At 46.1% G+C, this 15,777-nt stretch overlaps 1 protein-coding gene across 1 annotated transcript in view; it reads left to right on the plus strand.

Annotated features, from left to right (window-relative positions):
* The window catches only part of ABL1 (ABL proto-oncogene 1, non-receptor tyrosine kinase), a 133,713-nt gene that overhangs the window by 99,457 nt on the left and 18,479 nt on the right, over positions 1 to 15,777 (plus strand). Inside the window, exons 2-4 of the mRNA XM_080819554.1 lie at positions 3,853 to 4,026; positions 4,607 to 4,902; positions 13,145 to 13,417. Of these exons, the coding sequence (XP_080675680.1) occupies positions 3,853 to 4,026; positions 4,607 to 4,902; positions 13,145 to 13,417 (743 nt within the window). The remainder of the gene's footprint in view (positions 1 to 3,852; positions 4,027 to 4,606; positions 4,903 to 13,144; positions 13,418 to 15,777) is intronic.

Below are 15,777 nucleotides of genomic sequence, written 5' to 3' on the forward strand. Positions count from 1 at the left end.
GAAATTGGGATCATACTGTATATAACAGGTTGTAATATGAGCACTTAAACAATGCATTATTATGTGTATGTTCCCAAGCCAATAGCTGCCGTTTCTAATAATATTTTGAATGAGGATGCCTGGGTGGCTCAGTGGGTAGGGTACTGCCTTCGGCTCAGGGTCCTGGGATCAAGCCCCGCATCGGGCTCTCTGCTCAGCGGGGAGCCTGCTTCCCTCTCTCTCTCTGCCTGCCTTACTGCCTACTTGTGATCTCTCTCTCTCTCTGTCAAATAAATAAATGAAGTCTTTTTTTTTTTTTTTTTTGACAGACAGAGATCACAAGTAGGCAGAGAAAGAGAGGGAGAAGCAGGCTCCCTGTTTCACTGAAGTCTTACACTGACTTAGCCTCAAGAAAATGTACCTGCCTATTTGATGAATAATTTGCATTTCTTTGATTACTAGCCAGGGCTAACATGCTTTCTAATTTCTAAGTTCGGAGATAATTTAAATTTTCTGTGAATTGCTCATTCATGGTTTTGGTTCCTTTTTCCATAGTGGAGGGATGTATCTTTTTCTGTCGATATGCAAGAGTTCTTTTATGTTAAGAATCCTCGGTCTAATGGTGTTACTTAATATAATGACAATAGAAGACTTTTGACCCGCCAGCATGCTCCACTTCCTGTAAAACCCGCCTCTCCGGTGCTCAGGGCCTACCACCATCCTCTGCCACTCACTGCTCCAGCCACTCCAAGAGCCAGTTAGTTACATTTCTCTCCAGATCTTCAGTTACACTTGTCTTATTTACTTAGTATGAAACCAGTGAAAAGAGTAAAAGGTGTAGGGGCACCTGGGTGGTTCAGTGGGTTGGGTCTCTGCCTTCGGCTCAGATCATGATCTCAGGGTCCTGGGATCGAGCCCCACATCTGGCTCTCTGCTGAGCAGGGAGCCTGCTTCCCCCTCCCTCTGCCTGCCTCTCTGTTTACTTGTGATCTCTCTCTGTCTGTCAAATAAATAGATTAAAAAAAAAATCTTAAAGAGTAAAAGGTGTAAAAAGAGAACAGTTTCTATCGTATTCAGATGGATGCCTTAGACGGGCAGGTGATTTTTAACATTGCTGTGGGACCAGGTGTGAGTGAGCCAGCAGGGAGCATTTGGAAGGGACTGTGGTGGGGTCACAGAGCTTAAAAATCCAAGTCTTCCCTTACTTGGCCTGCAGGCAACCAAAGCTGGAAGCCGGTGGTGGGAACGAGCTCTGACACTCAGCACCTCCCCACCTGCGAGAGGGCAGGCCCTGCCCCTGCAGTCAGGGCCAGCAGACCCACACACATTCAGGCGGGGATGGTAGATCACACATTTTAATTAAATAAAAAAAAAAAAAAGTTCTTCGCCTTAACTGGCTTTATTTGGTTAACTGATCAGTCCCTGATCGTGATGGTGCTAGGTGTGTTTTTAGATCCCGTGTAAGATACTCGGAAGAGCGATGCCTGACCCATCACGAAGGCTCACACTCTAGGAAGTGACAGTGTTGCAGATCCTCTCCCCTGAATTTCTCTTTGCCCTTATGATTCATACAGTGAGGTTACCAAACATAGTAATGACGTAATTTGGGATTTACTCTTTGAGCAAAAACAATTCCTGAAGGTTTACTTCAGTCACTAGTATGAAAGCTAGAATTAAAAGACCCTTGGTAGGGTGCCTGCGTGGCTCAGTTGGTTAAGCGTCTGCCTTTGGCTCCAGTCATGATCTCAGGGTCCTGAGATAGAACCCTGCATTGGGCTCCTTGCTCAGTGAGGAGACTGCCTTTCCCCCTCCGCCTCTGCTCCACGCATGCCCCCCAGCCCCCCGGTTAAGGTTCTCTCTCTCTCTCTCTCGTTCTGTCTCAAATAAATTTTCTAAAAAATCTTTCAAGAGTGCCTGGGTGGCTCAGTTCGTTGGGCGACTGCATTCGGCTCGGGTCTTGATCCCGGAGTCCCAGAATCAAGTCCTGCATAGGTCTCCCAGCTCCGTGGGGAGTCTGCTTCTCCCTCTGACCTTCTCCCCTCTCGTGCTTTCTCTCACTGTCAGTCTCTCAGATAAATAAATAAAATCTTTTAAAAAATAAATTAAAAAAATCTTTTTAAAAAAAGGACCCTCGTTATTTATGTTGTACTAGTTTATTCCAAAGAGATATTTTAAAGAATGCCAATTTCTGAAAGTTCTCCAGTTGTGTTTCTGGAGGTTAGCCTCATTCCTCAGATGTCTTAGGTGTCTCCAGTGGTTTGGTTTTTTTGTTTTTGTTTTTCTGAGAAGTGAATACTGCAGAATCAGGCCCATCCCTGAGACAGGTATCATTGCCCAAAAAAAGATGTTTGGGAGTTCTCTAAATCCATAAAGAGGGAAAATTTAAATACCTTTTAAAATTTTCATTTTTTTTAAAGATTCATTCATTTTAGAGAGAGAGATTGAGTGCAGCCGGGGGAGGGGCAACGGGAGAGGGAGAGTCTGCCGTGCGCAGAGTCTAATGCGGGGCTTGATCCCCCACCCTGAGATCATGACCTGGGCTGTAACCGAGTTGGACACTCAACCGAGTCACCCAGGCACCCCTAAATAAGTTTCTTACCATTTGGGAAGATTAGAATTTCCCCCTTTCCTCCTTTTATAAATAAAGTTTGATTGCTTATTGTAGTTTCCTTAAATGAGCATTTAGCTTTCAATCCATAATATCCTGTGACTATAAAGACCTACTTATCACTTTCTAAGACTCTGTCTAAGGGCAACTGGGTGACTCATTCGGTTTTGTGGCCCACTCTTGATTGTGGCTCAGGTCATGATCCTGGGGTTGTGCTTAGCACGGAGTCTGCTTGTCGCTCTCCTTCTGCCCCTCCCTCTGCTCATGTGCACCTGCTCACTCGCTCTCTCTGTCTCAAATAAATAAATAAAATCTTAAAAAAAAAAAAAAAAGACCTTCTTGGAGTACATTTGCTGGCTAAAAGAAGCTCACGTGTATATCACAGAAATTCTAGTATGGTTGAGCATAGTTCAAGAAAAAAAAAGGAAGAAGAAACTTCAGGGGAAAAAAATGAACTATTTGACCCAGTAGTGAACATTAGCCACATGTTCTTAATATAAGAAACGTTGATTGGTGTTCAGCTTTTACCACTTACCTACATGCGAAACATGAAGGACTTTGTTATTACAGAGTGGAAGAAACTTACTAGTTTTCACAAAGTAAAAGACATGTAACAAAGGCCATATTTGAGAGGGGCGAGAGAGCTGGAAGGAAGGGTGGGATGAGACTACTCTTACCTCGAGAAGGAAACAGCTGAGAGACACTGTCTATAGCTGGAGAACAAGAAATAAAGTCTATGCAGGTCTGTTAGTGAAAATGCGAAGGTAACTGGTAGAGGTTGGCTCGGGAAAGCACAGCTGTTGGCCTCTGGGTGTAGGGGAGATTAGCGTAGAGGGTGTTTGTCCTTCATTATAAGCATTTCTGTCTTATTTGATTTTTTTAAATTATGTGCACGTATTAACTTTGACATGTTTTTAAATGTTTTAGAGAAACTTCTGTTACATGTAAGCAGTGGCAGAGACGTATGAGGACAGACTATTTCCAGTTTTTACTGAGTTCACTTTGAATTAATGAATTTAAAAAGCTGAACCTGTTTGGAAACAGTGATTCCCACCTTGGAATAAAAATAATATTTTTCAGAAGATTTGGGAAAGGAAGAGTCCATTTTTATTTTACCGCCTTTCTTATTATTACACGTAGATGTTGAGAAATAAAATAAATTAGAAATGTATAATGATGGAAACAGACTTTTTTTGTTTCTCAGAATAAAACTAACTTTTTTCCCCTATTCTTCCTGTTTCTTCTATTTCCCCTTTGTCTTCCAGAAGCCCTTCAGAGGCCAGTAGCATCTGACTTTGAGCCCCAAGGTCTCAGCGAAGCAGCTCGTTGGAACTCCAAGGAAAACCTTCTTGCTGGCCCCAGTGAAAATGACCCAAACCTTTTCGTTGCACTGTATGATTTTGTGGCCAGTGGGGACAACACCCTAAGTATAACTAAAGGTAAAAGGGCTGTGGACCACTGCTGGTGCTTGCAAGAGACAGAAATCAGAGGGAACTGTGGCTTGACTAGCTACCCCTTTGCCTAGTGAAAGAGTAGCTTTAAAGATCAGAATGCAGAGACATCAAAAAAAAAAAAAAGAAACACCTAGCGTCTTTATAAGAGAGCCACTTTTTCTTACCGCGAAGAGCTCCTGTACAATAGTCTTAGAAAAACAGAGCATCATAGTGAAAAGAACGCCTGGACCAAGCACTGAAAATGCCTTCTTTTTTTTTTTTTTTAAGAAAAAGTATTTTTTTTTTCCATAAGAAACTTCACTATGTTAGGAACAGAACACTTGACTAAACGTAATAGATTTACGAGAACTGAGGGCTCTGTATTTATATTCAGTGCCAATAGGAAGCTTCATCTATAAAGTTTACTCTTCTGTACACTTATAAATGCATTTATTTATGTGGATTTGTTAAAGGGAAGTAGGTGTGTAGGGATTTGGAGATTGTTAGTAATCCTGTACGAATAAATGGGAATGAACGAAGCCAGCTTTTATAAAGCTGATGTCTGATTTGATTCTCTTCTTCTAAGGTGAAAAGCTCCGGGTTTTAGGCTACAATCACAATGGGGAGTGGTGTGAAGCCCAAACCAAAAATGGCCAAGGGTGGGTCCCAAGCAACTACATCACACCAGTCAACAGTCTGGAGAAACATTCCTGGTACCACGGGCCCGTGTCCCGCAACGCAGCTGAGTACCTGCTGAGCAGCGGGATCAACGGCAGCTTCTTGGTCCGGGAGAGCGAGAGCAGTCCTGGCCAGAGGTCCATCTCGCTGAGATACGAAGGGAGGGTGTACCACTACAGAATCAACACTGCTTCCGATGGCAAGGTAGGGGGCCCTAATCGGGGGAGCTGCTGGGCTGGGGGTGTTAACCTTTGGCCGGGAAGACCCAGGGCTCCTGACGCTGCAGTTGAGAAGCTATCACAACTCTCAAACGGGAAGATGCTTGAAGGAAGCATCTTCAGGTAGACAGCCGGCATCACTCCATTAGCCTAGGAAGGACACTCTGTTGAGGACCGATCACGTGATGTTACAAGTCCAGGGGCCTGGCGTGGCTCTCTGCCTGTCCTGCTGGAGTTTTGTTGCTAGCTGTTTTGTAAGATGGGAGTTCCTGCTAGGTTTTGGACATACTTTTTAAATTAGGATTCTTCCTTTTTAAAAAATCACTTACTGTGATCATAATTCATCTTCAATGCAATAATAATAAAATTGGAATAATAAATGGATATTTTTAGGGGCGCCTGGGTGGCTCAGTGGGTTAATAAGTGGATATTTTTAAAGTAAAAGACCCACCTTAATAGCACTTCCCCAAAATAAGCATGGTACATGCCGTTCTTCCCGTAAATCCACATCTGTGTGTGCCTGCGTGCGATTACGTACATACATATGCACAGTTTTTAAACACAAATGAGATCCCCATTGTACCAGTAGATTTCCAAACCCAAACTGTAGTTTTGTAGATGCGTTGAATGTACAGTTTTATTTTCTAATTTTTAAAATTTTTTATTTTTAAAGATTTTATTTATTTATTTGAGAGGGAGAGGGAAGAGAAGCAGGGGGAGTGGGAGAGGGAGCAGCGGGCTCCCCACTGAGCAGGGAGCCCGATTTGAGGCTCGATCCCAGGACCCTGGGATCATGACCTGAGCTGAAGGCAGACACTTAACAACTGAGCCACCCAGGTGCCCCAAATATACAGTTTTATTGTGATCTTTATATGAACAATGCTCAAGAGTCCATGAAGGAAAAGGAAGGTTTAACATTTTTCAGGTTCCTCCTGGTGACTGGCACATTTTTCAGGCATCCTCTCATTTAAACCTCACTTCGGTCCTCAGGGTGGAGATCACTGTGATCTGCATTTTTGCATTAAGGAGTTGGGGACTTAAATGGGAGGAGGTTTTTTGCCCAGAATCACCTAATGTGCGACTGATGGAGCTAGGCTTGGACCCACTGTCCACCTTGCCATACCGTGCCATCATCCAGGGTGGAGATGGGTAGATTATTGGGCAAGCTCTAGATGGTGGATGTATTTTTTTAATTAATATGTGATGTGTGCACATGGTTTAAAAAAAAAAGAGAGATTACAGTGAGAATCTGTCTCCTAATTCCACTCCCCTTCCCAGAGGCAACCCCTGTGACCAGTTTCTTTCAGAGTACCCCAGTGTATGTATATGCTTTTATATAGATATATATATATATCTATACTTTTTTTTTTTTAAGATTTTATTTATTTACTTGTCAGAGCAAGAGAATGTACAAGCAGGAAGGGCTGCAGGCAGAGCAGGCAGAGGGAGAAGCAGGCTCCCCACCGAGCAAGGAGCCCGATGCAGGACTCCATCCCACAACCCTGGGATCACAGTCTGAGCTTAAGGCGGATGCTTAACCGACTGAGCCACCCGGGCATCCCTGTACTTACATTTTTTAAAAAAACACAAATGATGCAGACTTCACACTATTTGGATCTTACTTTTCCCACCCAGTAACATTCGCTGAAGATTGCTTTACGGTAGCACGTGTAGAGCTGCCTCATTCTTATTAATGACTACTCATGTGGATGGACTATCATTTATTGAAGCAGTGCCCTGTGGGTCGACTTTTAGGTTCTTTCCAATCTTTTGCTGTTACAAACAACGCTGCTCTGAGGTGGCTTTCAAACCATTAAAAAAAATAATCTTGGCAGACTGTATAAAAGCATTTACATCAGCATCTAGTACTCACACTAGTAACAAAAGGTTCTGGAAGCCTTCCTCACCCTCGCTGTATGTAATGCACTCTGATATTTCGTATTCCCTTCCGTTCTGTCTCGTTTTTTAAAAAAGTTGAGGTCAGAATCCACTAAATATACTTCTCTAGACACACATACATGTACACATTTCAGAGACATATGTACGTGTGTACAAATTTCCATCATGTTGAATGTACATGTGTCATGTTTTGAGGGATCTCTGTGCCATTTACTAAATTTATCTTTTCCTGCAATTTTGAAATATACCAAATTGGCATATGGCAGGCAGGTCATGTACATATGTGGGTCATGACCTGCACTTGGAACGTGTTGTACACCCTTTGTGTACAGTGTAAGTGTATGCAAGATAAGGTGCTAGAACTGATGGAAGGTTTTGTGCGTTTAAAATTTGTGTAGATGTCATCAGCTTACCTTCTGTAGAAATTGTTCAGATGTGTTTACTCACCCTGTTGCTGGTGAGAAATGGAGCTTCCAGGAGAAACAGCAGTGCGTCTCCTCTCACCTCAGCAGTGCTGTCTCCTCTCACCTCAGCAGTGCGTCTCCTCTCACCTCAGCAGTGCGTCTCCTCTCACCTCAGCAGTGCTGTCAGGCTCGTGGAAGCCTCTGTCACTGATTGGTAAAGATGGTCTCATTATGTTTTTAATGTACATGCGTCATGTGTTGAGGGATCCCCATGCCATTTACTAAATCATATTTTTGTGCAGATCTAAATACACCAAATTTACTTACGCACGGAGATCTGTTGATGTACTCTCTGTTCTCTTCCAATATCAGACTTCTTCTTGTTACAGTTGTATATGTTTTAATGTGTGATAGGGCTGGTTCCCTCCTGGTAGTCCTTTTAATATTTTTATGGCTATCCTCAAACATTCATTTGTACCACACAAATGTACATACATCTCTCTTTTTAATGTTCTTCTCTTGTTGTTTTTCCGCATGTCTCAAAGTCTTCTGGCCAAAGTCCTTTGTGCTAATATCTAGTGCTTTCCATGATGGCAGAGGTCTTTGTACCCAGCATGGCCACTTGCTGATGTGTGACTAGAGATCAGCCTTTCCAGCTTGCCTTTCGGGTCCTCGTTCTTCTCCCAGATGTGGAGCTAGGTCGTTCCATTCTGCAGGACATACTCCAGGGTGGGGGGCCCTTTGAAACCTTGCCTTCAGCCCACAAGGGTTCCTCTCTCGTGAATCAGAACACCAGAACACACCGCCCATGAGGGAGGTGATTTCCTGGAGCTGACAGCTTGCTTCCCATCTGTGCTGCTTATCCAAGGCAAACCGTGCCGCACCGCGGTCATCAGTTGAGGTTTGTACTGAACAGGGTAATGGTTTCTTTTCCCTGGAGTTGTTTAACCAGCATCCTAGGAACAGATTCAGGCAGGCATGATCTAGTTTGACAACTCATTAGCCGGGGGTCGGTCCAGAATAGCACTCAGAGGGACAGAGCAAGGCCTGCATGTGGGCTGCATGATTCACAGAATTCGAGAAAAGCTGGTATGTGCCAGGGGAGCACAGGGAACTCATTTGATCGGGCAGTATCCACCACTGGGCAACTCATCCAAGTGTCCTAGGCCTGCTGCCTCCTTCTCTCCCACCCTCCCTGGCAGACTCTCCCTTCAGCTGTCCGAGCACCTGGAGACGTCTCAGCCCGCAGGGTTATCAGTTCCGGCCATCTGCAGAGGCGCCTCTCTGTGAGGGCTGCACTCGAGGGGCTGTGTTGGGTGGGATCATATTCCTGGAATGAGCAGAGCAGTATCTGAGGTATTGGGGGAGGTACTACAGCAACGCATGAGACAGTGTGGCTCGGCGCTGAGAAAAGCTTGCATAGCAGAGCCTTGATGCAATCCTTTTTGGATTTCTAAGGGGAAAACTTAAGGTTGGTAGGAGGGACAGGCTGGGGTTGCATAAGCTTAATGCTTATTTTTCAAATAGCTAATCTTTAGAAAACAACTGAATTTAGAAGATTCTTCTCTAAGGCCCCAAAAGATTTCTTGCTGCCTCCACCCTCCTGGCCCTGATGTACCTCTGTTGTTGTGTCCCTGAGCTTCTGCGGCAATTACAGCCGCTCAGTCGGCCCAGGGCTCGGGGAGCTTCGAGCCGGACTGTCACAGGGGCCATTACCAAATTGAGCCGTCGCTGCTCCAAGGAGTCTCCATAGTCTGGAAAACCTCCCCATCCCCTGGGATGTGATCGTCGTTCTCAGTGCTCTCTCCAAGTTCACCATCTTCTGCCAGCGCAGTGGAATTAAAGGCTGATTTTCCTCCACCACCCGCTGCCTGAATCATTTTTAGTTTTTCTGGTTATTTGTGTCTACACTTTATTTACTTTTGTGGGAGGCCACTGTCAAGTTCCACAGTTCCTTATACCCCGTGATAGAGTCTTTGCTTTTCTTCGAAGAGGTTCCCAGGTGACATTCGTTTTCACGGTCTGCTGAAGTGACAGGGTCAGGTTGACAGGAGTGGAATTTGGGCTTCAGCTTTAGCAGAGTTGGCAGGATAGGCCAACTGTATAACATCTTGAATTTTTAAGATTTACCCACCCTGACAGTGGTTTGGCAGGTGCAGGCATCCCAGTGAAAAGTCTGCTGAAACATGGCTGACCTTCCCTTGTGGAGGAGACTTTGAGCATTATTAAGTACTGCTTAATTATTAATTATTAAGTCCTGCCCTCCTGCACTGCTCCTACACTCTCAGGGTAATAATGTTGCTTCCTGGCCCAGCAGCCTGTAACCAGTAGTACATCCAGGGTGGAACTCTGGGGTCTGAGGCAGCTAAAGGGGGCACCGGTCTGAGCACTGATAAGCTGGTAAATCTGGCTGTCAGGAAGAAAGCTGTTTCTGGTGAGTTTCTTTGACAAGCCCTATCTTTGGGGTTCCTGCATGATCCCGAGGAGGCCCAGTCCTGGCTGAGCACCCAGAGTGTTTATATAACCAGGTACATAGCATAATGACATGCCATTCATAATGCTAATTTCACTTTCTTCTCGGAACATGCCAGGAATTCGTGACGCGGATTCCCCAGTTCACTAGCAAAATGCTCAAAACTCAGAACTAATCAGAAGGAAGCCAGCAGACCTGACTATTAGAAGGTGGCCGTGCGGTGCATTGAGAAGGGAGAGTAGTTTTAATATTTAACAAGTGTTGGGATGTAAATTTTATGTTGAAAGATGAACTAAGTCACAGGGTCTATAAATTTAATTACTGGGAAGGATAAAGTAGATCCGCTCAGTGAAACCTCCCACAACTCTGAAATCTCTTAACAGGAGGGCCCGGGAGGGAGTCAGACGAGACCAAGAACAAATTCTGCATAAACTAGGGCTAGGCGGAGCCGTCAGCATTCTGTGCGAGGGAAGGAACTTGGTCCTTGGGTTGGGAGCACTCCTTTCACGCTGACGGGGAGAAGTAGGTAATGAGCCTTGCTCGGGTGACCAGTCCCAGGAGCCCCACACTATGCCAGTGATGTCCGAGGGGCAAGGGGTGCTCTCATCCCAGGGAGTGCCCTTTGGGAGAGGCTCCACTCTCTTCTCTGCGCTCCATGGCAGCAGAAACAGTGGCAGCTGAGCTCCCCCAAAAGAAGAGGGCAGGGAACACTTGGCATCCGCAGTGAAGTAACTGGACGACTGACAGACTTCCAGAGAGGGGCGGGATCAGGGGCTGTCCCCACATCCCACTTGGTCTTCTCTGTGAACTGCACTTGTGTCACCGATGCCCACCTACAGGAGTGCCCTTTATATCAGTGTGTGGACATCAGGCAAAGTGCAGGCTTAGTGACGCTGAGTTCTGCTCCCCGCCTCCCCCAGCACCTCTGGGCGCTCTTCTGGGCCGTAGGTGAAACTGATTAGCTGTCCTAGAGCAGGTCACTTAGACTAAGGTGCTCCGAGGTGTGAGTGGGGCCTGCCAGTGGGCCTTCCCCTCCCTCTGGAAGGTCCTGCCACTGAAGGGCACCATCTTGCAGAGGGACAAGTCCCCAGAGCTGTGGGATCCTTCTGGACAATTCTTGGGTTGCTCAGAATTTTCTTTTAGTAGGATTGCAACCAGAAGATTGTAAATTACAGGGGCGCCTGGGTGGCTCAGTTGGTTAAGCGTCTGCCTTCAGCCCAAGTCATGATCTCAGGGTCCTGCTTTTCCCTCTCCCTCTGCCGCTCCCCCTGCTTGTGTGCACGCATGTGTTCTCTCAAATAAATAATCTTAAAAAAAAAAAAAGATTGTAAATTACAAAACTCTAAGTCAAAGTTTGCTATTCCCTTGCCTGAGTTTTAAAAATCTGTTTATGTTATCTCCCTAAGCAAAAAATTAAAAAAGAAAGAAAGAATTCTGTTTACTTTCTTGAGGGTTATAAATGGGATCGACTCATGTATTTGTTAATATTTTCTTCTTTTAAAATATTTTAATTAGCTATTATTACAAACATACAGGAATTGATGGAGCCTTCCATAACCAACCCTGCTGTGTGTTTCAGGCTTTTTCTTCCTTTTTCTGTTTTTCAGTAATGGAGAGACGACAGCTACAGCTCTAGTACAGCTAGTCCTGTTCCTTTTTCTCCCTCCTGCCCCACACATCACCGCTGTTCCAAACCTGCATCCTCCTCTATCTCAGTAGTCAGGGCAAGTTGTGATTTTTAACTTTTTTTTTTTTTTTAAAGGATTTTGTGTATTTATTTGACAGAGAGAAACACAGTGAGAGAGGAAATACAAGCAGAGGAACTGGGAGAGGGAGAAGCAGGCTTCCCACCCAGCAGGGAGCCCAGTCAGGGCTCGGTCCCAGGATGCTGGGATCATGACCTGAGCCAAAAGCAGACACTTAATAACTGAGCCACCCCGGCACCCAAGTCGTCATTTTTTTTTTAAAGATTTTATTTATTTGACAGATCGCAAGTAGATAGAGAGGCAGGCGGGGTCGGGGGGGCGGGGGGAAGCAGGCTCCCTGCTGATCAGAGAGCAGGATGTGGGGCTCGATCCCAGGGCCCTGAGATCATGACCTGAGCCAAAGGCAGAGGCATAACCCACTGAGCCCCTGGAGTCGTCATTTTTTTTTTAATTTTTTTATTAACATATAATGTATTATTAGTGGAGTCGTCATTTTTAATGTCGCCCCCCACCTTCCGCAGTTGCTGGCTGCCCTTCGTGAGCTAGTAGGTTCAATTAACTTGCTGTCCACCTGGAGCCTGATGTCCTGTTTGGATTTTAATGTGGAATTGTTTTTTGCAAAGGAAGCATTCCCTCACCACCTCACTGAAACAAACCAAAAAAGAAAAAAATAACTGTCCCCGTCCACGCTTGCTTTCTGTCAGCCTGTCAGCCTGCTCCTGTCCCTTCCTCCTTTCCTGGTGCATCCAACGAGAATGACAGGTGGATGAGCTCCGTGCATAGGATCACGCTCACTGTAGATCTCAGAGGGAGGCTCACTTGCGCTGATGTCTGAAAGCCCCTTTCCTGACGTCCCCACAGTAGAGGAGGCTGTGCGGCCCTTATGCGGCCCTCTAGTCCCCTGCCCCCCACACTCATCCCTGCAGCATGCTGACGGACAGGGGCATCCCACAGGGGCATTCAGCTGGGGTTGACAAGTCTGGACCGCTGATGCTTTTTAGCCCAAATTGAGGATGTGAGAATGAGAAGATTTATGTTTTGTTTAGCGATTTCCATCTCTGATGACTGTGTAGTTCTGAATAATTATATAATTATAAATAATAATTAGAGGTTTAGGTAATAAGCATAATTATTTTTTTAAAAATTACTTTCTTTTTTAATCAGCAAATAGGTACTAAGTTCTATTCTTCATTAATTTAATCACCGACTGTTTATTGAATACCTATTACGTGCTATGTATTTCTTATTCTCCCCATTGGGGACACAGTATTAAAACAACTTAGGGCTCTGCTCTCATGAAGCTGACATTCTAGGAGGTGTTGACAATAGGTAATCAACCAAATAAGCAGGATAAGTACAATGCAGAGAAGTAAGAGAGGCGATATGATGACTAGTGCTGGGTGATGACCAGGTCAGGTGACTGCAGTGACAATGACATTTATGCTGGGCTCAGGATGGTAAGAGAGAACCAGGCATGTGGTGATTAGGTGGCTGGAGGATTTCAGGCAGAGGGAGCAGCAGATGCAAAGGCCCTGAGGCATTTTGTTACACCTTCTGCTTTAGCAAGTGAATTACAGCATGTGTGAGAAACACAACATGGGTGGTTTTCTGCACACTGCGTCCTGCGTGGAGAGCCGTCTATCTGAGATGTTGCTGTGCACTGACAGGCTCAGCAGAGCTGGTTTATCAGAGTTGTTTGGGTTTGTGTGCAGTCTGCGGGCTGAAAGCTGTCCCTGTTTCCCTCAGCTCTACGTCTCCTCAGAGAGCCGCTTCAACGCTTTGGCTGAGTTGGTTCATCATCACTCGACTGTGGCCGACGGGCTCATCACCACTCTCCATTACCCGGCCCCCAAGCGCAACAAGCCCACCATCTACGGCGTGTCCCCCAACTACGACAAGTGGGAGATGGAGCGCACGGACATCACCATGAAGCACAAGCTGGGTGGAGGCCAGTACGGGGAGGTGTACGAAGGCGTGTGGAAGAAATACAGCCTGACGGTGGCCGTGAAGACCTTGAAGGTAGGCCTGGGCCTGCTGCGGCTGGATCCAGCCCACCGTTGCCCGCGTGCGGCTCTCTGGGTGGCCTACCCCTGCGCTCAGGCCTGAGGGGGGTAACCGGTGCCCAGGAAGTGCCTCTGTGGGCCTTTCTTCAGCTGGGTTCAGCCCCTCTCCCCAACTCCGTCCATGTGCCTCCACATACAGTGAGACCCGAGAAGGGCTGTGGTTTTTGGTGTAAAAAGATGAGTCATTTGGAGAAGTGTTTTCATTATACGGCAAGATTCTTTTAAAGCCGTGGGTTTCCGTTCTCTCTGTGTGGCATTTGGATCACTTCCTATTGAGAGTTAAGAGGAGGAAAAAAACCCAAGTTTTGAAAGAAGGGGATTTAACCACAACGCATTTGACTGTTCTGTGGATTTTTGTCGGCAGATGTGAAAGGCAGGAGCATTGGGTGTTCCTAGCGGGGTCCAGTTCTGTGTGGTGTGAGTGCAGGCCTCTGGAAATGGAGGTGTGGAAAGGCCTGAACGAAGCGTCAGGGCTCCCTACTGACTCAGGTACCGGCGGGTCATTCTTGTTAACTAGGACTTTGCGCCCTCTCCACTCAAGCGCCCTCTCCACTCAAGCGTGGGGTTTGTAGTTTTCTGGCGGATTTGAAGTCCTTTGAAATCTTGAAGAGGCCAAGCACAGGTTTTGCTTGCAGCTGTCTCTGCCTGCCACATGTGAGCTGAGCTTTTACCTGTGGCCAGAGCGTCCCCTAGTGTTGACCTACGCTATTTTCGCTTGCTTTAAAGGAATGATCACACTGACACGTGCACAGGGACTGAGAGAGGAGGCAGTCCTGTAGCCACTGGACAAGAAAAAGAATGGAAACATCCATGACTGGGAGGAAGGGATCCAAGTGTGTGCACACACTTCTGTGGAGTCCGTGGGGCGCACACTTGGAGACCCCTGGAGCCGCATCACTTGCCTTTTAGGGCTTCTGTTACTTCCCTACTGCCTTTACTCAGGGGCACAGTAAAGTGGGAATTATGGGTTCTGGCTGATATAAAGTGACTCTTCAGAGAAAGGATTGTACTCTTTAGTTCTAGAAACCAAGGGTGCCTTTTGCTTCCTGGCACTGTTATTGATTCTGTCCCCTTAGATCAGTCCTTTGGGCAGGACTGACACTTGTAGGTTGCAGAGTGGGGGTGACGTGGTTTGGGATCACCTTGAGGATTCCTGGATACTTTCCAGATATGATTTTTTAAATACACAATAAACATTTATTGAGTTCCTTTCTTCTGTTTGTCTGACCTTGGGCTTAACCCTGAGATTGTGAAAATCGACTTCTTTCCTTCAGGCTAGTCGAGGTAGTGGAACAGTGTCGCTAGGAGGAGAAATAGGCGCTATGACAGTAACCACGGTGTGGTGTGATAGGTGCCAGATTAGAGGCAGGAGCGGGGTGCTCTCACACCACCTGGGAATAAGGTTGGCGGGGGGAGTTACTGGTGAGCTCTACTTGGCGGGGAGAGAGCACGAAGGAAACCACGAGTTGGTGCCGTAAGGGAGGAACAGGAGTTGGCCGGGGGAGCAGAGACCTGGACAGAGGCGGAGGGTGAAGAGCCTGCGCTGTCGCAGAGGCTTTGAACCGGCTGAGGAGCTGGGATGTTATCCGGGGGACAGTGGGGTGCATTGGGGGGTTTGATGCACTGATGATTGGATTTGCACTTCACAAAGATGGCTACATTGGCGAGCCCTAGAAAAAACGAAACAGCCATTGCCCCACCTCCGCCAGACCAGGTGAGGCCGGGGAGAGAGGCATGTGCTCATGCTCCAGCGTCTCAATTTGGCACTGGGTCTTGACCAGCTTGAGAAACTGTTAAAGGCCCAGGCAATACCCACACATTTGCCAGTGTTTGCAAAAATGAAACAAGAAACAATAGAAGCACAAAATACACTAGGTTTCCATCCAGGAAAGGTGTGTCTAAAAGCTTTAGAAAGAGTGAGAGTTTGCACAGCTTGAAATGTGGGGGAAACAGCCCAGCAGCAGATACTGTGGTATTGTTTCCTGAGCAACTAAAGATGGCCATTCCGGAGGAGGGATCCCTCCTGGAGGTCACTGGCGGTGGTGGCTTTCTTATACCAGTGAATCCGAATTATTTGGAAGTTGTGTGCATGTTAGAATTTATTTCTCTAATGTTGTATTATTAAACTTTTACTATACTTTTAATGGTTTTCCCCAAGAGCTTTATTACTTTATGGTCCCATAGTTGGGGGGAAAAATTACAGAGTCTAATTGCATGGATTTCTGGGAGTCGTCACCTCTGCTGATAGCTAATTAGGGAAAAGGAAATGCATCATATTCTAGAGATGTATGTCAACCCAACATACGGTACGAAGCA

The sequence above is a fragment of the Martes martes genome (genome assembly GCF_963455335.1).
Source record: "Martes martes genome assembly, chromosome: 12".
In the NCBI taxonomy this organism is placed as follows: domain Eukaryota; kingdom Metazoa; phylum Chordata; class Mammalia; order Carnivora; family Mustelidae; genus Martes; species Martes martes.